This window comes from Vipera berus (assembly GCF_964194415.1).
Source record: "Vipera berus genome assembly, chromosome: 3".
Taxonomy (NCBI): Eukaryota; Metazoa; Chordata; class Lepidosauria; order Squamata; family Viperidae; genus Vipera; species Vipera berus.
In genome coordinates, this window is record NC_138204.1 from 215,861,544 (window position 1) to 215,883,704 (window position 22,161).

At 47.4% G+C, this 22,161-nt stretch overlaps 1 protein-coding gene across 2 annotated transcripts in view; it reads right to left on the reverse strand.

Moving 5' to 3' along the window:
• Positions 1-21,344, reverse strand: part of ARHGAP39 (Rho GTPase activating protein 39) — a 184,426-nt gene extending 163,082 nt beyond the window's left edge. For both annotated transcript variants that reach the window (XM_081323028.1, XM_081323027.1), the window contains exon 1: positions 20,494-21,344. In XM_081323028.1, the coding sequence (XP_081179154.1) occupies positions 20,494-20,504 (11 nt within the window). In that variant the 5' untranslated portion in view covers positions 20,505-21,344. The remainder of the gene's footprint in view (positions 1-20,493) is intronic.
• Between the last annotated feature and the right edge of the window lie 817 nt (positions 21,345-22,161).

The window sequence follows — 22,161 nt, forward strand, 5'->3', positions numbered from 1 at the left end:
AAGGCAGGCCCCGTCCTGGGCTTGCCCTTCCTTTCAAAGAGGTTGATGCCGAGGGGTCCTCTCTCTCTCCGCCCCCACCCCTCAAACCCTCGAATAAGCAGGAAGAGCTGAGCGAAGCCATTCCAGGACCGCAGATGAAAGCCATTTTTCTTTTTTTAAAATAATTTAAAAAAAACCTTCTCTGGAGAAACGCCCATCTTCCGTAATAACAAACTTGCGCTTCTTTAGAAGATCGCAGAGGTCATTCGATGCCACCCAGAGCTGGGCAAGGATTGCCTTCCCACATTAGGAGTAACCGAGTGGGAAGGGACCTCGGAGGTCCTCTAGTCCAGCCCCCTGCTCAAGCAGGAGATCCTTACAGAATAAGAGAGAGGGAAGGGACCTCGGAGGTCCTCTAGTCCAGCCCCCTGCTCAAGCAGGAGATCCTTACAGAATAAGAGAGAGGGAAGGGACCTCGGAGGTCCTCTAGTCCAGCCCCCTGCTCAAGCAGGAGATCCTTACAGAATAAGAGAGATGGAAGGGACCTCAGAGGTCCTCTAGTCCAACCCCCTGCTCAAGCAGGAGATCCTTACAGTATAAGAGAGATGGAAGGGACCTCGGAGGTCCTCTAGTCCAACCCCCTGCTCAGGCAGGAAACCTGGCTGTCCAGTCTCTTCTTAAAAACTTCCAGTGTCGGAGCATTCACAGCTTCTGGAGGCAGGTGGTTCCACTGGTTAATTGTTCTAACTGTCAGGAAATTCCTCCTTAGTTCCAGGTTGCTTCTCTCTTTGATTAGTTTCCATCCGTTGCTTCTTGTCCTGCCTTCAGGGGCTTTGGAGGATAGCTTGACTCCCTCTTCTTTGGGGCAGCCCCTGAGATACTGGAAGACTGCTATCATGTCCACCCTCGTCCTTCTCTTCATTAAACTAGACATTCCCAATTCCAGCAACCGTTCCCTATATGTTTTAGCCTCCAGCCCCCTAATCATCTTTGTTGCTCTTCTCTGCACTCTTTCTAGAGTCTCAACATCTTTTCCACATCGTGGTGACCAAAACTGGATGCCGGATTCCAAGGGTGCATTTGGACAGGAAGGTGTCAAGGTCACCCAAGGTGAAGCAGCCCCCTTGGCGATGCAGACACGGCTTGAGAAAAAGGCGTCCACTTTTGCGCCCGCTCTGCGGGCATCAAGGAGACCTGGCTACCTCCTCCAAGGATTCCAGAATCAAATGCCCTTACAAAACTGTTCCATTTAGCGACCATTCAAAATTGCACTGGGGGAAAAAAAGGGACTTGTGAGCATTTTTCACACTTGCGACCGTTGCAGTAGCACACACACACACACACACACACACACACACACACACACACACACACCCGGGTCACGGGATCAAAATTCAGAGGCTTGGCAACTGGCATGTACGGTTGCAGTGTGCCCGGGGGCCAGGGTGATCCTCTTTTTGTGATCCTCAGATAAGCAGATACGTCCAGGGGAAGCCGGATTCCCTGGACAACCGTCCTGTCTTAACAAACTGCCGTGATTCGCTTAACAACACTGTGGCAAGCGAGGTCGTAAAAGGGGGCAGAACCCACTCAACAGGGGTCTTGCCTAGCAAGGGAAATTTTGGGCTGAATCATTGTCGGTAAGTCTAGGACGGCCTGCATGTTATCTAGCATCCTGCAGAGGAGAGCTTGAGCAAAACAGCAGTTATTCATATCAGAAAAAAAGGGCATTTTAATTAGCAATGGATCCAATTGAAATTCTCTCTCTCTCTCTCTCTCCCCCACTCTGCCATTCTCTCTTATTCTTTCCCATTGTCTCTCTCACTCTCTCCCATTCTCTCAATCTTTCACGCACATTCTCTCCCACTCTCTCATTCTCCTTTCCCGTTCTCTTTTTCCCATTTTTCCCCCTCAATCTCTCATTCTCTCACTCACACATTCTCTTTTTTCCCACTTTCTCATTCTCTTATTCTTTCCCATTATTTCTCTCAATCTCTCTCTCACACATTCTCTCTCCCACTCTTTCTTCTCTTATTCTCTTTCCCATTCTCTTTCTTTCCCATTCTTTTTCCCTCAATCTCTCATTCTCTCTTTCTCTCTGACACATTCTCTCTGTCCCACTCTCTCATTCTCTCTCAATCTGATTCTCTCAATCTCTCACACATTCTCTCTTCCATTCTCATTCTCTCATTCTCTCTCTCTCTCATACACGTTTTCTCCCATTCTCTTGCTCTCTCCCATTCTCTCTCAATCTCTCAATCTCTCTCTCACACAATTCTCTCTCCCATTCTTTCTTCCATTCTCTCTCATTTCCTCTCATTCTGTCCCATTCTTTCCCATTCTCTCTTATTCTTTCCCATTCTCTTTCTCTCCCATTTTCTCATTCTCTCTCAATCTCTCACACACAATTCTCTCTCCCATTCTTTCTTCCATTCTCTCATTTCCTCTCATTCTGTCCCATTCTCTCTGTCCCATTCTTTCTCTTATTCTTTGCCATTCTCTCACACACATTCTCTCTCCCATTCTCTCATTCTCTCAATCTCTCTCACACAATTCTCTCTCCCCCATTCTCTCTCTCATTTCTTCTCATTCTCTGTCCCATTCTTTCTCTCTCCCACTCCCCTCATTCCCCTCTCATTCTCTCTCATTCTCTATCCCATTCTCTAGTTCTCTCTCACACACATTCTCTCTCATCCTCTGTGTGTGTGTGTGTGTCTTAGATGTTACCTAAGCAGCCATTTCAAAGTAAGGGGAGGCCGCATTAATCAAGGTGGCATCTGGATCTCCTCCCTCATCCATCCTAAGCCATCTTCTCGGAGAGATTGTCCCACTCCGAATGCGATGGAGAGCTTTTCCACACCGCTCAGCCTCCAAAACGAGGGGGCTGCCTTGGTTTAAAGGCCAGCACTGGCCTCCTTCAGCTGAGACGGGCCATCCGAGAGGAGCCACCAACCCTGGTCCAAAGAAGTCAAGCTAAAGCGCCGTCCAACCATTTTGGTCCCTCTCCGCCAGTGGTAGATCTGTACATCCCATCGTGCGGGGCCGAAAGCGGACAAACTTTGCAGGGGCCGAAATGCACAACCGTCCCCCTTCCCCCCCCCAAAAAAAAGTCTTATTTGGCACCTCCCATTGTCCTGGGGCTTCTCAGTGGTCTCCCATCCAACGACTCGTCAGATTTCACCTTTGGAGGACAGCTACCGTATCTCCTGGCTCAATAGCCACATAACAGTTGAACGACTAATCAGCGGGACGACGCGCCTCCAGAAGCTGCGGGCGGTCCAACGCTTGGGGTTTTTAAGAAGAGAATGGCACAGGGTCTCCTGCTTGAGCAGAGGGTTGGACTAGATGACCTCCAAGGTCCCTTCCAGCCCTCTCATTCTGCTATTCTGCTAGTTAAAAGGATCGATGGAAGCGACTCCATGCAGTTAATTCCTTCCGTTTCCGCAATGCTCCCTTCGGCCCTGTTTCATGCATCCTCCATCTCTCGAGAGACTTGGGCCGTCCATCAGAGGAGGTCAAAAAAGTCAAGATGGTGGCCACTCGCTTCAACCCCGGCCTCAAGGATGTTGGGCCATAAAATACGAACCACGAACTTCTTTCGGGGAGGGAAAAGGACATTTAATAAGCAGTCCAGGTACGACCAAGGCATCAAGATTTTACTAGATTAGCTTCTCCGTTTCTACTTCAACTCCCAGAATTCCCCAGCCACCATGTTTTAAGATGGGTGGACTTCAGCTCCCAGAATTCCCCAGCTTTAGAATAGAATAACAGAGTTGGAAGGCACAATTTCCAAGCCCAACTGCTCGGTATTCCAGGACGGTTTGAATTCTCACGTGCTAAGTAAGTCCGAGAAATCTGCAGGGAGGGTTCCTGACGAGAGGATGGCATGACCGGGGGGAGGGGGGGTTCTTGACAGGCGCCATGACAGCTCATCAAAAAGAAGAGACTGGCCAGCCACTTGTCTGAAATGGTATAGGGTTTCCTGCCTGAGCAGGGGGTTGGACTAGATGACCTCCAAGGTCCCTTCCAACATTATTATTATTATTATTATTATTATTATTATTATTATTATTATTATTATTATTATTATTATTATTATTATTATTATTATTATTATTATTATTATTATTATTATTATAGAAATAAAAGCCTCCGAGCTGCAGGATCCCTGGCAGCAGATTCCACATCACCTTGTTGTCCATCCGGATGATGAAACTCTGCGCAGTGCAGGAATTCAGTTTTAAGCCAGGTTTTTCACTAGTCTTATTTCAGAACCACAAGCCAGAAAGCCAACCTTACCAAAATCCAGTTGCTGTTTGAAAAAAGCGCTTTTGGGGAAATCTCGGTTTAAAAGTTTAAAAAATAAAATAAATAAAATAAGAAAATAAAATAACAAAAATGAAGAAAAATAAAATAGATAATAAGCAATAAATATAAAATAAAATAAAATGACAAAATAAATAACAAAAATAAAATAAAAAATAACTAAAATAAAATAAGTAAAATAAAATAAATATAAAATAAAATAACAAAAATGAAGAAAAATAAAATAGATAATAAACAATAAAATAAATATAAAATAAAATGACAAAATAAATTAAAATAAAAATAAAAAATAAAATTAACAAAATAAATTAGAATAACAAAAATAAAGAAAACTAAAATAGATAATAAGCAATAAAATAAATATAAAATAAAATAAAATGGCAAAATAAAATAACAAAAATAAAGAAAAAATAACAAAAATGAAGAAAAATAAAATAGACAATAAACAATAAAATAAATATAAAATAAAAAGACAAAATTAAAATAACAAAAAATAAAAAATAAAATAAATTAACAAAATTGGAATAACAAAAATAAAAAATAACAATAAAATAAAAAATAAAAATAAAATAATAAATAAAAATAAGTTTTAAAAAAACGAAAATAGAAAAATGAAATAGGTAATAATAAAATAGATATAAAATAAAATAAATTAAAATAACAAAAATAAATAAAAAATAAAATAACAAAATAAATTAGAATAACAAAAATAAAAAATAAATAATAAATAAAATAAAACAAATAAAAAATAAAATAACAAAATAAAATAAAATTATACAATGCTCCTCAGCAGAGGGGATTCGTGCACCTCTTGATACACACACACACACACACCAAGGATGCCTCCAGCCACTTCGGCGATTCCCAGCCAAAAGGCCCCTGTGAAATGCATCACTTTTCGTCCTCAACGGCTTTAATGGAACCGGAGGTTTCAAAGCATTGAAACCCCCAACGTCTCGGAATCTTCTCATCCCCTGTGAAATCTCCTCACTGAGGGCCAGCAGAACGATTGCACCACAAACGTCTCCTCTGGAACGCCTTGCTGCTTCACTCACGGCCGGTCTTTCCAGCCAAACAAAATGTACCATCATGGGTTTTTTTTTGTTTTTTTGTTTTAATACAATCTTAAAATAAGATTCACTCCCACTGCCTCAAAACACACTTCGGTGTCATGCATTCACCAAATCTCGTAGCAACAGAAATCAGACATTTTCTGTAATGGGTTATTTAAAAAAAAAAAATCATACGAAGAAGAACGGTTGCAGGAAGTGGGTATGTCTAATTTAATGAAAAGAAAGACTGGAGTGGGGACAGAATTCCAGTATTTGGGGAGGGAGGGTTAATAATAATGATAATGATAATGATAATGATAATGATAATAATAATAATAATAATAATAATAATAATAATAATGATGTTGGAAGGGACCTTGGAGGTCATCTAGTCCAACCCCCTGCTCAGGCAGGAAACCCTATACCATTTCAGACGCTGTCCAGTCTCTTCTTAAAGTCTACAAAGAAGAGGGGTGTCCACCTATTCTCTAGAGCACCTGAAAGCAGGACAAGAAGCAACAGATGGAAACTAATCAAGGAGAGAAGCAACCTGGAACTAAGGAGAAACTTCCTAACAGGGAGGACAATTAACCAGTGGAACTCCTTGCCTCCAGAAGTGGTGAATGCTCCAACACTGGAGGTTTTTAAGAAGAGACTGGACATTCACTTTTCTGAGATGGTATAGGTTTTCCTGCTTGAGCAGGGGGCTGGACTAGAAGACCTCCAAGGTCCCTCCCAGCTGTTGATTGATTGATTGATTGAAAGACTCTAGGCTGGGTCTCCTGCTTGAGCAAAGGGTTGGACTAGAAGACCTCCAAGATCCCTCCCAGCTCCTGTCTTCAAGGTTGAGAAAGGCCAGTCCAGATCTTGCTGTTCCAGAATTTGATCAGGATAGGTTAGAGCTTGACCCAGACCAGGTGGGGCACAAAGGCAGCCGAAGGAAGGAACACCTAATCGGGTGTTTTGGAGATCCTGTTCACGTTAGTGTTCTTGTCAGATATTTGCTTAGTGACTGTCAACAGTTACCCCAGCAGAAAAAGCAACTGACAACCATCCTCAGACTTATGACTGGAGCAACGTCCTCACATTCCCGCGATCAAAATTCGGGCACTCGGCAACGAGCTTGTTTTTTTATGACAGTCACAGCGTCCCGGGGTTCCTGTAACCTCCGCTGATGACCTTCCCAGCTGAATTCCGACACGCAAAAGTCCATGGGGGGAAGCCAGTTTCACATAACGACCAGATGGGTCATTTCATGGCAACGATTCTTTTAACAGCGGAAAGAGGCCGTCCAATCGGGCACGGATCATTGAACAGCGGTCCTGCCTCACAACCGGAAGTCTATTCTCAATTGTAAGTTGAGGACTAGTATAATGGCTCGATTTGGCCGGCCTTGGTCACAACCTCCCACCTCGCTCCCTTTGTTGTGATTCAGGGTCAGCCTGTGGGTTCGGCAGTTGGGTCGGACGACTCAGAGGAGGAGGGGGGTGTTGAAGACCTTGCTGAGGGGGTTGAAGATCTTGCTGATGAGAGCCCTCAGCCAGGCCCCTCCCACTTGGTCACCACGGAGACCCAGCTGTGTGAGTCTGACAGCGTGGATGAAGATGACCCACAGCTGGCCCTGTTCAAGGACGCCCGACGCAGGAGGCAGTCAATTAGGAGTAGACAGAGGAAGGCAATGGGGCTTCTCGGAAGGAGGCAGAGAGAAGCCACGCTCTGAACTTTATATAAGGGGAATGTGTGGAGTGGGCTGGTTTGCTGAAGGCAACCGCTTGGATAGTTCGTGTTTCTTAAAACTCCCGTTTCTTGGTTCGTGTCTTGTTTGTTTTTGTAGCTATAAATTTGGCAGGCGTAATTCCAGCCTCTTGCCGTTTGTAAAGGGGTTGTCCCTGCCTTTTCTGCAGGGCCGGTAGCAGGCTGGTACAGAACACCCTTGGCCAATGTGTGTAAAACTGAGAGGTTAAAATAAAAAAAAAATAAAAATAAAAATGAATATGGTCTCCACAAATATTAGGATATTAACCTGTTTAAAATGGCTGATGTAGATCTACGGGGACGGGGAGCGAGCCAAAATAACTGCGAGCAAGTAACTTATTAGCAGGGCTGTTGCATTAAACTCATAAAACACTGTTTATGGTAGCTATTGTCTAAATAAATGCAGCAGATGCTGTACTTTACGGAAGGGGAAGGCCGGGATCTTCAGAGAACTAAATATCTAATTAACAGGAAAAGTAAAGCAAAAAAAAACAAAAACCTCCCCCTTGAGCTCAGCTCCCGGCGACTCCTGCAGGGCCGCGGAGTTTCCTGGGCAAAAAAATAAAGTTTTTTTTCCCCCACACAGGAAAAACTCGAGAAAGTCTCGGCCCTGCCTGTCGCCCTCTTGCCCCCTCCTGCTTGCACCTGGGCAGGCAAGGTGTTCAAGGTGGATCAGGTTCAGAACCCTGCTGAGGTTGGCACCTGTTTGGATAGACTCTGGAGGTAATAATAATAATAATAAAGTTGGGAGGGACCTTGGAGGTCATCTAGTCCAACCCCCCCCCCTGCTCAGGCAGGAAAGCCTATACCATTTCGGACAAAGGGCTGTCCAGTCTCTTCTTAAAAACTTCCAGTGTTGGAGCATTCACCGCTTCTGGAGGCAGGTGGTTCCGCTGGTTAATTGTTCTCACGGTCAGGAAGTTTCTTCTTAGTTCTAGGTTGCTTCTCTCCTTGGTTAGTTTCCATCCGTTGTTTCTTGTCCTACCTTCAGGCGCTCTGGAGGATAGCTTGACTGCCTCTCCTTTGGGGCAGCCCCTGAGATATTGGAACGCAGCTATCATGTCCCCCCTTGTCCTTCTCTTCATTAAAGTAGACATCCCCAATTCCTGCAGCCGTTCTTCTTATGTTTCAGCCTCCAGTCCCCTGATCATCCTGCTTGCTCTTCTCTGCCCTCTTTCTAGAGTCTCAACCTCTTTTTTACATCGTGGTGACCAAAACTGGACGCCGTATTCCAAGTGTGGCCTTACCAAGGCCTTGTAAAGTGGTATTAACCCTTCACGTGATCTTGACAATACCGGTGCTCTGCTCCAGTATCGTCCTGGCTACAGTGTGGCCCTGCAACCCTGGACATCTGGAAAGGAGGAAGTGACACAGAGAGAGACAAATTGGATGGATGGATGGATGGATGGATGGATGAATGGATGGATGGAATGGGGAAGAGATGGGATGGGATGGACGGATAGATCAGTGGTCCCCAATGCCCGGTCTGTGGACCAGGCATTGGGGACCCCTGATCTATCCATCATTCCCATCCCTTCCGGTTCACGACATGTCAGAAACATGCAAACAAGCAAAGCCCCATCCACGGGATGCAGGCATCACGTGAAACCACATGTGCCCCTCCCCCGGTCCGTGGGAAAACCTCTCTCCACGGAACCGATTCCTGGTGTCCCAAAAAGCTGGGGGCCACTGGGATAGATGACAGAGATAAATAGATGATATAGAGATTGATAAAGCGACACACAGTTGGTTGGATGACGTGGATGGATGGATGGATGGAATGGAAGAATAGATGAATGAATATAGGTGAATGGAGAGAGAGAGACGAGAGGAGATAGAAATAGCGCTAGACGGATGAGATGGACAGACAGGCAGACAGATAAGATAGTATAGAAATATAAAGAGACAGATGGATGAGACGGAGGGAGGGATGGGATGATGGATGAACAGATAGAGATAGATGAGACTGAGAGATTGAGAGAGACACAGATTGGGTGAGACGGATGGATAGATGGATGAATGACATGGATGGAATGGATGAATAGATGAATGAATATAGGTGAACAGATAAAGAGATCAAGACAGAAATATAGATGGATGGATAGACAGGCATGGTAGACAGATAGGATAGAAATATATAGATATATACATGGATGGGATGGGATGGGATGGATGGATGGATGGATGACATGGATGGAATGGATGAATAGATGAATATAGGTGAACAGATAAAGAGAAAGAGAGATGAAGACAGAAATATGGATGGATACACAGGCATGGTAGACAGATAGGATAGAAATATAGAGAGATATACATGGATGTGATGGAGGGATGGACAGACGGTCAGATAGGCACTTCACCCCAAGGCTTAATTGGCCTGAACTGGACAAAAACAAGAGGGACCATCCAAATTAAATCAATATGACCAAGAGTGGGGGGGGGGTTTGTGTTTGTTTTTTTTTGTTTAGCTGAGAACATCCATTATGTTTTTAGCCAGCTAGAGAGAAACTGCCTTCGCTTATGTGTGTGTTGCACACAGAAGTAATTTATATTCAGGCAGAGTTAAATGGTCGATACACAGCCACACGAGAGACAGATGGAGAAATGTCAGCATTAAGGGGGAAAAATGGAGGCGGCACCGCAGCGATTCATCTACCTGAAACAAAAACAGGAGACGGAATTAAAGTAGATTGTTTGCTTGGCGTTCTTTCCGTGCGATAGCTCAAAAGGAAAACTTGGTGTGGAGAGGGACCCGCGGTCCTCTCTTTTCCTCTCTTTCAAGCGCAACGCAGGCATACCAGCACCCGGCACTTGTTATTAAGGAGGCCTTTTGTCCGCGGGAGACCACTGCCCCTCAGATAGGCGGATGTCAGTCCCTCCTCCTGAGGTGGGGCCCTGGGGGTCAGTTGGGCCTGTTGCTCACGTACCTTTCTCCCAGCTGCGTGGCAACGGCCCTGCCCGGGCTACTCAACGCTCTCTCGGGGCCGGCGGTTGAGTTTCCCAGACTCATGGTTCTGGGGGATTTTAACCTGCCTTCCCTGGGCGGTGCGTCGGGGGTGGCCCGAGAGTTCATGGCTTCCATGATGGCCATGGACCTGACCCAGATTATTCAGGGTCCGACTCATGAGGGGGGAAACACGCCCGACCTTATTTTTATCTCCGGGCAGTGGCTTAATGGTCTGGGTGGGGTTACTCCAACCTCTCAACCCCTTTCATGGACAGACCATTATCTCCTGCGGCTGGGCCTCCGTCGTGCCACCCCCCGCTGCTGGGAGGCGGAACCGACCAGGTGGTTCCGCCCCAGGCGCCTGATGGACCCGGATAGGTTCCAGACGGTGCTTGGATTGATTCCTACCTCCCTTTCCCACAGCCCGGTAGAGACCTTAGTTGACGCCTGGCAACGGGGCTGCTTCGGAGGCTCTCGACCGCGTTGTGCCTTTGCGGCCTCTGACCGGGCGCACATCACGGTTGACTCCTTGGTTCTCCAAGGGCCTGCGGGAGATGAAACGCCAGAGAAGGGGCCTAGAGAGCATTTGGAGGTCCAGTCGGTCCGAGTCTGACCGAACACAGTTAAGATCCTTTTCTAGATCTTATCTTCTGGCAATGGAGGTGGCGAAGCGTGCTCACTTCACCACCCTCATTGTGTCTGCAGATAACCCCCCTTCCGCCCTGTTTAGGGTGACCCGTTCCCTTTTAAATCAGGGGACGGGGGAGGACCCCTTACGGGGACGGGCTGAGGATAAAATCGCTCAAATTCGGGCTGGTCTGGACTCCAACTGGGCAGTGTCTGACGAGGGAGAAGCGATGGGTTTGGCCGATAACATTTGGGAGGAGTTTGATCCTGTGACTACGGATGAAGTGGACAGGATCACGGGGAAATTAAGTGCCGCCACGTGTTTGTTGGACCCGTGTCCCTCCTGGCTGGTTTATGCGGCTCGGGAGGTTACACAAGGCTGGCTCCTGGCAGTTATTAATGTTTCCTTGAGTGAGGGGTGCTTCCCTGCCGCCTTGAAAGAGGCGGTGGTGAGGCCCCCCCCTGCCTTTAAATAACTTTTGTCCTGTCTCCATCCTTTGCTTCCTTGCGAAGGTTGCTGAGAGCGTGGTGGCTCGGCAGCTCCCTTTGGTCCTGGAGGAAACTGAGTATCTGGACCCGTACCAATCGGGTTTCAGGCCCGGGTACAGCACAGACGGCATTGGTCGCGCTGGTGGATGATCTCTGGCGGGCCCGAGATAGGGGTTATTCCTCTGTCCTGGTCCTATTAGATCTCTCAGCGGCTTTTGATACCATCTACCATGGTATCTTGCTGCGACGTCTTGAGGGGTTGGGAGTGGGAGGCACCGTTTTACGGTGGTTCTCCTCCTACCTCTCGGGCCGTTTGCAGACGGTGTTGGCAGGAGGGCAGAGGTCAACCCCGAGGCCCCTTAGTTGTGGGGTGCCTCAGGGGTCGGTCCTCTCGCCTCTCCTGTTCAACATCTACATGAAGCCACTGGGTGAGATCATCCGTGGTTTCGGGGTGAGGTATCATCAATATGCTGATGATACCCAGCTTTTCATCTCCACCCCGAACCAACCCAGCGATGCCCTCGACGTGATGTCCTGTTGCCTGGAAGCGGTACGGATCTGGATGGAGAAGAACAGGCTCCAGCTCAACCCGGCCAAGACTGAGTGGCTTTACGTACCGGCATCTCGTTTAGTCCAAGAGGTTCCATCTTTGGTTATGGGAGGAGAGGTGTTACCTCCCGTTGATAGGGCACGCAACTTAGGCGTTCTCCTGGATACAAGACTCAGTTTTGAAGATCATATAGGAGTTGTGGCCAGGGGGGCATTTGCCCAGGTTTGCCTGGTGCGCCAGTTGCGCCCTTATCTGGACTGAGATGCCCTACGTACGGTCACTCACGCACTCGTTACCTTCCGTATAGATTACTGCAATGCTCTCTACATGGGACTGCCCTTGAAGACCACCCGGAGGCTCCAGCTGGTGCAGAATGCGGCCACGCGGGTAGTGATGGGAGCATCCCGATACTCCCATATTACACCCCTCCTGCGTGAGCTGCATTGGTTACCGGTTGCCCTCTGGGTGAGATTTAAGGTGTTGGTACTTACCTACATGGCCTAGGCCCGGGATATTTGCAGGACCGTCTACTGCCGGGAACGACTTCCCATCGCCCGGTGCGCTCACACAGGGAGGGCCTGCTCAGGGTGCCGTCGGCTAGACAATGTCGGCTGGCGACCCCCAGGGGGAGGGCCTTCTCTGTGGGAGCGCCAGCCCTGTGGAACCAACTCCCCCTTGAGCTCCGGATGGCCCCGGATCTCCGGTCCTTTCGCCGCGGCCTTAAAACATTCCTTTTCCATCAGGCTGACCTGGACTGACGATGGGGATTTTTAAAATGTTTTTAACTTATTACTGGGGCTGCTAGTTTAATTCTTTTTTAACTTTTGTATTATTGCATTTTTATTGTTGTTAGCCGCCCTGAGTCCTTCGGGAGATAGGGCGGCATATAAGTCCCAAAAATAAATAAATAAATAAACCTGCCGGTTGCCGACACTTCTAGAAAAGTAGAATGAGCATAAAGTGATTTTCTGTAAACACTTTAAAAATATAGTGAGGCGGATGGTCAGGATGAAGTCAAAACTAATCTTATTTCATCTTTTAACAATAACAATAATAGAGTTGGAAGGGACCTTGGAGGTCATCTAGTCCAACCCCCGGCTCAGGCAGGAAACCCTACACCATTTCAGACAAATGGCTGTCCGGTCTCTTCTTAAAAACTTCCAGTGTTGGAGCATTCACCGCTTCTGGAGGCAAGTAGTTCCACTGGTTAATTGTTCTAACTTTCAGAAAATTTCTCCTTAGTTCTTTTGATCAGGCGACTTCCTTAGTAGATTGTAGGAATGCGGTTGACATAATACATCTTGGCCAGTAAATTATTTTAATACAGTGTGTCTCAACCTTGGAAACTTTAAGACCTGCGGACTTCTACTCCCAGAATTCCCCAGCCCGCATAGGAATTCTGGGAGTTGAGATACACGTGTTTTAAAAGTTGCCAAGGTTGAGATATGCTGATTTCATAAAATGTTACACTACATTCTGAATACAAGTTAATTAAAAGTGTGGGCAATCCAGAAAGGATTAGGCAACGCATGAACTATTCCAATGCATTCTGATAACCTAGCCTTATTACAGATTTTAGAAACATTATATATAATAATACAAACGTCAAACTTTATGCCTGTTTCCCACCCTCAAGGCTAAAAGTGGGCCATTGCTTTTTTTTATGGATGGATGGATTGATGATGAGATGATATAGATATAGATAAATATAGAGATAATGGATAGACAGACAGACAGATACGGATGGATGGATGGATGAGATGGATGAATGTAGATGAAAGATGGAGACAGATAAAAAGAAATAGAAAGACAGACGCATGAAATGAAATGGATGGATGAGTTGGTGGGTTTATAATTTTAGTTACCGGTATTCATGTTATTAACTATTTGGAGTGTCACTGTATTGTAGAAAGGCACAAGTAAGCACATCAACAAAAACATGACTTAAGGACAGGGGCTACCGTGCAAGTAAGTAGGTCTCAAGTGATTTGAGCTGAAATGCTTTTTTTGATCCCATATAATGAAGAATGTTGAAATATGCATACATGCATAGACATACCCACCCACACGCACAAACACACACAGCAAGACATATATATCCAAGGAAGCAAACTAAAAAAAGGAATACGGAAAGAAATGGTATTTCTTTCTTTAAAAAAAAAGATTTTGCAAAAAAAAAATCTTTTAAAGAATAACTGCCCTCGTTTCTAACATTTTCCATTTATTTGTTCATGTTACAGACCACCCCAATCCATTACAACTCCTGAACACATTCCTATCATATGGAAAGAATATTAATATTAAGTATTATAGCGTTGAAGAGAGCCAGTTTAGTCCAGGGGTTAAAACCTTGACTCAGAAGCCAGGAGACGGTGAGTTCTAGTACTGCCTTAGGCATGAAAGCCAGCTGGGTGACTTTGGGCCAATCACCCGGAGATGGGGAGTTCTAGTCCTGCCTTAGGCATGAAAGTCGACTGGATGATTCTGGGCCAATCACCAGGAGACTGTGAGTTCTAGTCTCACTTTAGGATGAAAGCCAGCTGGGTGATTTTGGGCCAGTCACCAGGAGACTGAGAGTTCTAGTCTCACCTTAGGATGAAAGCTGGCTGGGTGACTTTGGGCCAATCACCCGGAGATGGGGAGTTCTAGTCCCGCCTTAGGCATGAAAGTCGACTGGATGATTCTGGGCCAATCACCGGGAGACGGTGAGTTCTAGTCCCGCCTTGGGCAAGAAAGCTGGCCAGGAGACTTTGGGCCAATCACCAGGAGACAGTGAGTTCTAGTCCCGCCTTGGGCATGAAAGCTGGCCAGGAGACTTTGGGCCAATCACCAGGAGAAGGTGAGTTCTAGTCCCGCCTTAGGCATGAAAGCTGGCCAGGAGACTTTGGGCCAATCACCAGGAGATGGTGAGTTCTAGTCCTGCCTTAGGCATGAAAGCTGGCTGGGGGGACTTTGGGCCAATCACCAGGAGATGGTGAGTTCTAGTCCTGCCTTAGGCATGAAAGCTGGCTGGGGGGACTTTGGGCCAATCACCAGGAGACGGTGAGTTTTAGTCCTGCCTTGGACATGAAAGCTGGCTGGGGGGACTTTTCGGCCAATCACCAGGAGACGGTGAGTTCTAGTGCCACCTTAGGCATGAAAGCATCTGGGTGCCTGGGTCATTCTCTCTCAGTCCATCTACCTCACATGGTTGTTGTTTGGGGAAAACAGGAGAAGGAAGGAGTATTAGATATGTTTGCTACTTTGAGCTGAGAAAGAGTGCAGAGAAACTATGATTAAAGCTCCTGGAGAGTAAAACATATCAAGAATTGTTGCAGGCTGGGTATGGCTAGTCTAAAAGGAGGACTGGGGGGGGACACGATAGCAGTCTTCCAGTATCTCAGGGGCTGCCCCAAAGAAGAGGGAGTCAAGCTCTTCTCCAAAGCCCCTGAAGGCAGGGCAAGAAGCAACGGATGGAAACTCATCAAGGAGAGAAGCAACCTGGAATTAAGGGGAAACTTCCTAACAGTGAGGACAACCTGTGGAACAACTTCCTTCCAGAAGTTGTGGGTGCTCCAACACTGGAAGTTTTTAAGAGGAGACTGGACAGCCATTTATCCAGAACGGTGTAGGGTTTCCTGACTGAGCAGGGGGTTGGACTAGATGGCCTCCCAGGTCCCTTCCAGTTCTATTCAAATCGAGTTATAATAAATAATAACAAAGGAGGGATAAAAACCAAATGAATGAAAAGGAAGGCAGTGAAAAAAATTTTTCCCATATTTTTGCATGATGGTTACAGGAATTTCACATGAAAAAAAAAATCACCAGGAGTCATGCTTGGGTCGCAAAGCCAATTGAGGAACGCAGAAGTAAAAGCAAATTTTCAGTTCTGTAAGGCTCCCTTCACGTGGGACGCCACCGGCTCAATAATTCTCTTCCACCATCAAAAACTCCAGGACGGCCCTCAAAATGAGTCTTCCATATTCTGAAAGCCACACATCTGTTCTTAGAGAGCTTCTCCACGACTTCTCCCCAGGAACTGGACTTTTGCAAATAAAACAGTGATTCATTGTAGACCTCCAGAACTTCAGGAGTGACATTCCTGCTTCCTTCAACTTCACCTCTATCACCACCTCCTCAGAAAGCTCCGTAGATGTTCCTCAACCGTGATAATAATAATAATAACAATAACAATAACAATAACAATAACAACAACAACAACAATAATAATAATAATAATAATAATAATAATAATAATAATAATTTATTTATTTATTTATTTTTGGGACATATATGCCGCCCTATCTCCCAAAGGACTCAGGGTGGCTAACAACAATAAAAAACAATACAAAAATTAAAAAAGATTTAAATAGCCCCAAAATAAATTAACTACACAGTTAAAAATTAAAACATATTTAAAAACCCATCATCAATCCAGGTCAGCCTGATGGAAGAAAAAAGTTTTGATAATAATAATAATGAGGAGGAGGAGGAGGAGGAGGAGAAGAAGAAGAAGAAGAAGAAGAAGAAGAAGAAGAAGAAGAAGAAGAAGAAGAAGAAGAAGAAGAAGAAGAAGAAGAGGAGGAGGAGGAGGAGGAGGAGGAGGAGGAGGAGGAGGAGGAGGAGGATGGAAGGGACCTTGGAGATCTTTTAGTTCAACCCTCTGCTCAGGCAGGAAATCCTATACCAGGAGTAGGCAACCTCGGCTCTTTTATGACTCATGGACTTCAACTCAGGAATTCAACAAACACTGGAAGTTTTTAAGAAGAGACTGGCCAGCCATTTGTCTGAAATGGTATAGGGTTTCCTGCCTGAGCAGGGGGTTGGACTAGACGACCTCCAGGGTCCCTTCCAACTTATTATTATTATAATAAGAGCCAAGGTTCCCCATGCTGGTTCAGGAATTCTGGGAGCTGAAGTCCACCAGTCATCAAAGAGCCAAGGTTCCCCACCTAGACCATTTCAGACCAATGGCTGTGCAGTCTCTTCTTAAAAACTCCCAGTGTTGGAGCATTCGCCGCTTCTGGAGGCCGGTTGTTCCACTGCTTGATTAATTAATTAATGGAGAAGATCTGTCCACAACAAATTAGCAGTTTGGCTTTTCATCTCAGCTATTTCTTCTGCGGCTAAGATTCCAGGCAGCTAGCTCAGCCTCCAGTTCTGGAAGAAAAACAGATTGAGGAGGAAGAGGACGAACACGGCTGCCTCTTCGGTGATATTTACCAGAAAGCAGTAAGCTGGATAGAATCCACGTGCTGGCTTCTTAAAGTCCACACCACCAAAAAAATAATAATAATAATTCAAATAGCTTCAACAAAAGCAGAAAATCACAGCTGACATGCTGCCTGATTGTATCTTAAGGTTGCAACCATCCAAGGCTTTAGAAATCATTAGAAATGGGGAGAAGACGACCAGAATGAAGGACTATCTGAAGTCAAGCCAGAAAATAATAAAATGTAAAATATAAAATATAAAAAATATATAAACATAAAATGTAAAATAAATGTACAGATATATGTTCCCCCGCACATACGTGCTAGTCGTTTCCGACTCTAGGGGCCGGTGTTCATCTCCGTTTCAAAGCCGAAGAGCCAGCGCTTGTCCGAGGACGTCTCCGTGGTCATGTGGCCGGCATGACTAGACGCCAAAGGCGCACGGAACGCTGTTACCTTCCCACCAGAGTGGTCCCTATTTTTCTACTTGCATTTTTACGTGCTTTCGAACTGCTAGGTTGGCAGAAGCTGGGACGCGTAACAGGCGCTCACTCTGCTACGCGGCACTCGGGATTCGACCCGCCAAACTGCCGACCTTCTGATCGACAAGCTCAGCGTCCTAACCCATATAGAGATGTATATATAGAGATGTGTGTGTGTGTGTGTGTACACACACACAAACAGTTATATATAGATACCTATAAATATATAGATTTTCACACAGATACACACACACACACAAATGTTCAGCTAGTCCCGAGCCCTAAATTTCTTTGCTGAGCAAGATCTTTGTCAAGTCATCTTTGCCCCATTTTATGACCTTTCTTGCCACAGTTGTTAAGTGAATCGCTGCAGTTGTTAAATTAGTCACACGGTCGCTAAGCGAATCCGGCTTCGCCCATTGACTTTGTCCGTCACAAGGTCGCAAAGGCGATCGATCACATGAGACCCGCCCCATCCGGGACGCTGCGACCGTCGTAAATACGAGTCAGTCGACAAGTGTCTGAATTCTGATCAGGTGACCGCGGGGATGCTGCAACGGTCGTTAAGTGTGGAAAAACGATCGTGCCACTTTTTCCGGTGCCGTCTTAAATTTGAGCGGTCACTAAACGGACCGTCGTAAGTCGAGGACCACCCGTGGGACACACGGCAGAGAACAGCCGCCTTCATCCTTGCATAATAAAAATGCAAGGGCCCCAAAGTCTCCAGCCCTGGATTTAAATCTTTCAGGACGGGATTTTTTTTAAAAAAATTCCATTTTGAATTCAAATCCTTGCACAGGTTGAGCCGAAGTGATCCACCTCCTTCGCCTTTACAGGCCACAAACTCAGGAATGACGGGGACCTGTAGCACAAAACCGCTGGTCCCTTTCCACACACAGCAAAATCTGAGAAAGATCCGTGCAAGTTAACAACCCTGGCTTGACAGCCTCAAAAAATACGTAATTAAAAAAAAATGAATAAAAATCCTCCGAGGGAAGATTCCTTCAGTTCAAAGAGAGAGCAATGCATTTTCCAATTTATGCAGCAACGAGAAAAGGGGACGGGGGGACAAACTCTCTACCCACCCACCCCAAAAAATGCACACACCCCGAATGCCTAAAATCAGCCGCTTCTTGCTAAATTTAAGCCCTGCTATGCAAACTGCCGGGGTGTTGTTTCCCCCCCCCCCCCCGTCCCCAGGCAATTAGCATCTGACAGCTCAGATGCAGAGTAAAGGCAACATCTTGCCACGACGCGTTCACAGAAAAGCAACAACTAACAGGACCACATTTTTTTTTTTGCCAAACTCTGCACAATCACACAGGGTGTGCGCCATCCGAGCCAAGAACGGGGAGGTTGGCATCCAGCTGGCGCCTTCCAAAGCTCAGACAGGGCAATACGGTGTCAATTGGCCGTCTCCAAGCCAGCCAGCTGGCCCTTTTGCACAAGCCAAGATCAGATCCAGTCTGCCCGGATTTGGAGGGGGGGGGTGTCAAGAGGGCCAAGAACGATGCCCCCCTCCCCCAAAGTGGAGACCCTTGCAGAAAAACCAGAGAGAAGCAGGTGAGGGATTTGCAAAGCTGGAGTCTTGGAAGGCGAGGGCGAAAAATGGGCCAGCTGCATACCAATCCTCGCCCTTGGGTGCTCCAAGCGTGTTCCGGGCTAAGCCTCGCACACGCCCGCACCCCAGGCTTCGATACACACACAAACACACACACACACACACACCCCACCCAAATGCAGACCTTTGCCCTCTCAATGCACCACCCAGCAGCTGCAGCCCACCCTGAGCCGCGGAAGGCAGGTGCCCACATTTGCCCTCCCTCCGTGGAGGAGCAGTGCCACCTTCTCCAAAGTCCGTCGCGCACGACGGCGTGCCCGCCTCGTCGTCGTCCTTCAGAACTCCTTCCGTTGGGGGATCCGAGCAAGGCCTTCCCCCCCACACACACACACACATACCCAAGCCCCTTCCTTTCCCACCCCCTCCCCACTGCTCGTCCTCCACCCTGCAGTCTCCATGCTTTTGCACATCTCCGCAAGAGCCTCCATCCGCCCTACCCAGCCTTCAGCCCTACTCGGCTGGCTGGTGCCCAAGGAAAAAGACACCCCCCCACACACACACACACTCTAAACCCACACAGGCTTCGGCCCCACGTTTCCACCACCACCCCTCCCTCCCTTCGCCAGGCCACAGCAACAGCCATGAAAGCTTGCAAGGATCCAGGGCCACAGCATCCAAGCAAAGCATGCCAGCCTTTCGGAGGCTCACTTGCAATTCGGCTTTCCACCCACCCACCCCCCCTCGTCCCAAAATCTATTTCGTGCCAGGGCAAAGGAGCTCCTTAAAAACCAGATAAACCCCCCCCCCCAACCTTGAAGCCAGATGCTTCTTCCTCCTCCTCCTCCTCTTCCCCCACCCCAGGACATTATAGCAAAGCAATCTGGTGGGGGGGGAGGGAGAAGAGGGAGGAAGCGGCACCTGCTGCAAAAGGATGGGTGAAAGCAGGTGCCATGCAAGCGGGGGGGGGGGGTCCCTCCAAAGAGGCCTCCAGAGAAAGGCGGGGGGGGGGGGAGGGAAAGTCAGGTGGAGGAGGCAGGGGCCAAAAGAGAGGGGAGCGCAGAATGACACCCCCTCTGGGGAGCAGGATGGGGGTGGGGGGTCCTACAGGGGAGCAACATATGAACGCCCCCCCCTCCAAGCAGAAGGAAAATGGGGACTGGAGGAGCACCCCAAAGGGTGCAGAGAAGCAGGTCAGCTGGAAGGGAGGGAGGAGAAAGATCGGGGTGCAAGGGAGGAACCCCAATCCCGGTGGGGGGGGGCTCTGGCTGGGGGGAGGGGGCGCCTGGTCCCAAGGATCTGGACGCTCCCCAATGAGAGAGGAGGGGGGAGTTCGGGTGGGGAGGAGGAGAGGGGGCTCCTGCAGGGAGGAGGGGGCCGCGCCAAGCCCCGGCTGCGGATGATGGGAGCCGGGGTGACGCGGGGAGGGCTGCTGCTGGAGGAGGAGGAGACCCCCCCCAAAAAGACGCAGCTGCATCCAAGGGGTCCCCTAAGCCGGGTCAGCTGGGAAAGGGGGTCCCGGAGGGGGCGTCCTACCTCTCCGCCATCTTCGCCCGGGCCGGCGGGGTGGTCACCGGGCGCGGCGAGGGGCGGCGGCCCCCGCCCGGCAGCCCATGGCCCCGGCAGCGCTGCGGCTCCCCCTCCGCCGCCGCCGCCTCCCGGCCGCCGACTGGCCACAGCGCGGCCGGCACACAGGCTCCGCCCCCCCCCCCGCGTCCCGCCGTCACCACCGACAACCAGCCGCAGCCAATCGCGCTCGCCGGGGGGCGGGGCCGAGCCGGACGGGATCCGCCCTCCCCACGCCCTCTGTTTTTTTTTCCCACCCCCTCCCCTCCCGCCCGCTGCACGCCCCCGGCCCGAGGCCTCACGGGAGATGTAGTCTCCCGTCGCCTGCGCCGGCAGCCATGTTGGGGCCTGGAGCTGCCAAGATCCAGGCGCTCTCTGGCCGGGCCCAGAAGCCCCTGCGTTACGTGTCATTCTTTTTTTTTTTTTTATACATGAATCTTTATTTACATTTCGTGTTAAAAACACACCATACACCAACACAGACCAAAAAAAAAACATTTACAATATACAAAAAAACGAAGAAATCGAAAAATTGAAAACCATTTCAAAAATTTCACATTATATCTACTTCTAAACTGACAATTATATTCCACTCATTTGAGGCTTCCAGGCTTGTTCTAAGCAGCCCGATCTATTTGCCTCTGTTCGTGCCAAACCGTGATGTGCCCTATCGTGGTTTATGGGTTCCATGCGTACCAGAAATTGACCTGTAAACAGTGGTTTAGAATAGAATAGAAGAACAGAGTTGGGAGGGACCTTATAGGTCATCTAGTCCAACCCCACACCCAAGCAAGAGACCCCACCTACACCATTTCTGACTGCATTCTTTCCCACTGAAAACCTCCCATTATTGTTTTGCCACAGACACCCCACATACTGGTGAAAATAGACCTCAGGGCACAAAGCAACCACTTTTAAACCAAGGTTTTCCCAAAAGTGCTTTTTCAAAAGGCAACTGGATTTTGTTTTCTCCTTGAAAACGTTTCACTTCTCATCCAAGAAACTGAGGAAGCTTCTTGGATGAGAAGTGAAACGTCTTCAAGGAGAAAACAAAATCCAGTTGCCTTTTGAAAAAGCACTTTTGGGACAACCGTGACCTGGATGATTGAGATTTTCCATATGCATTAAACCAAGATTTGTCTGAATAAGCCATATATAGCTAAGTTTGTTAAGCAGTGAAAAGCAGCAATCCACATTAATCCAAGATCGCACAATATAAAACATTGCTGTGGTATGGTCTTCGCTAATGAATGAAAAACCCTTCTTGCTAAACAAATTTTGTGCATGTTTAGTAATAATGTTTTGCCCCAGGACATGCAGGAAAAGAAAAGAGCAAATAGCAATATATATATATATATAGTTTGCAAATAGGTGAGCATAACCAGCAATTATTTTTCTAGGCATTAGTTTACAACAGTTTACAAAATAGTATTTGTAAATACAAAATACCATTTGTACTTGCACAGTTTAGTGGATTCTGCCTTGAACAAAATTGGAAAAGCAGTTAACAAAGTTACAGAAAGAGAGTGAGTGAAACAGAGCCACAGACACAGATGTTATTGACAGCCACACAGATGATATGCAACTGAAAGTTGGATTTTGAAGAAGTAGGATGGGAAGAGTATTGATGCCTTTCAT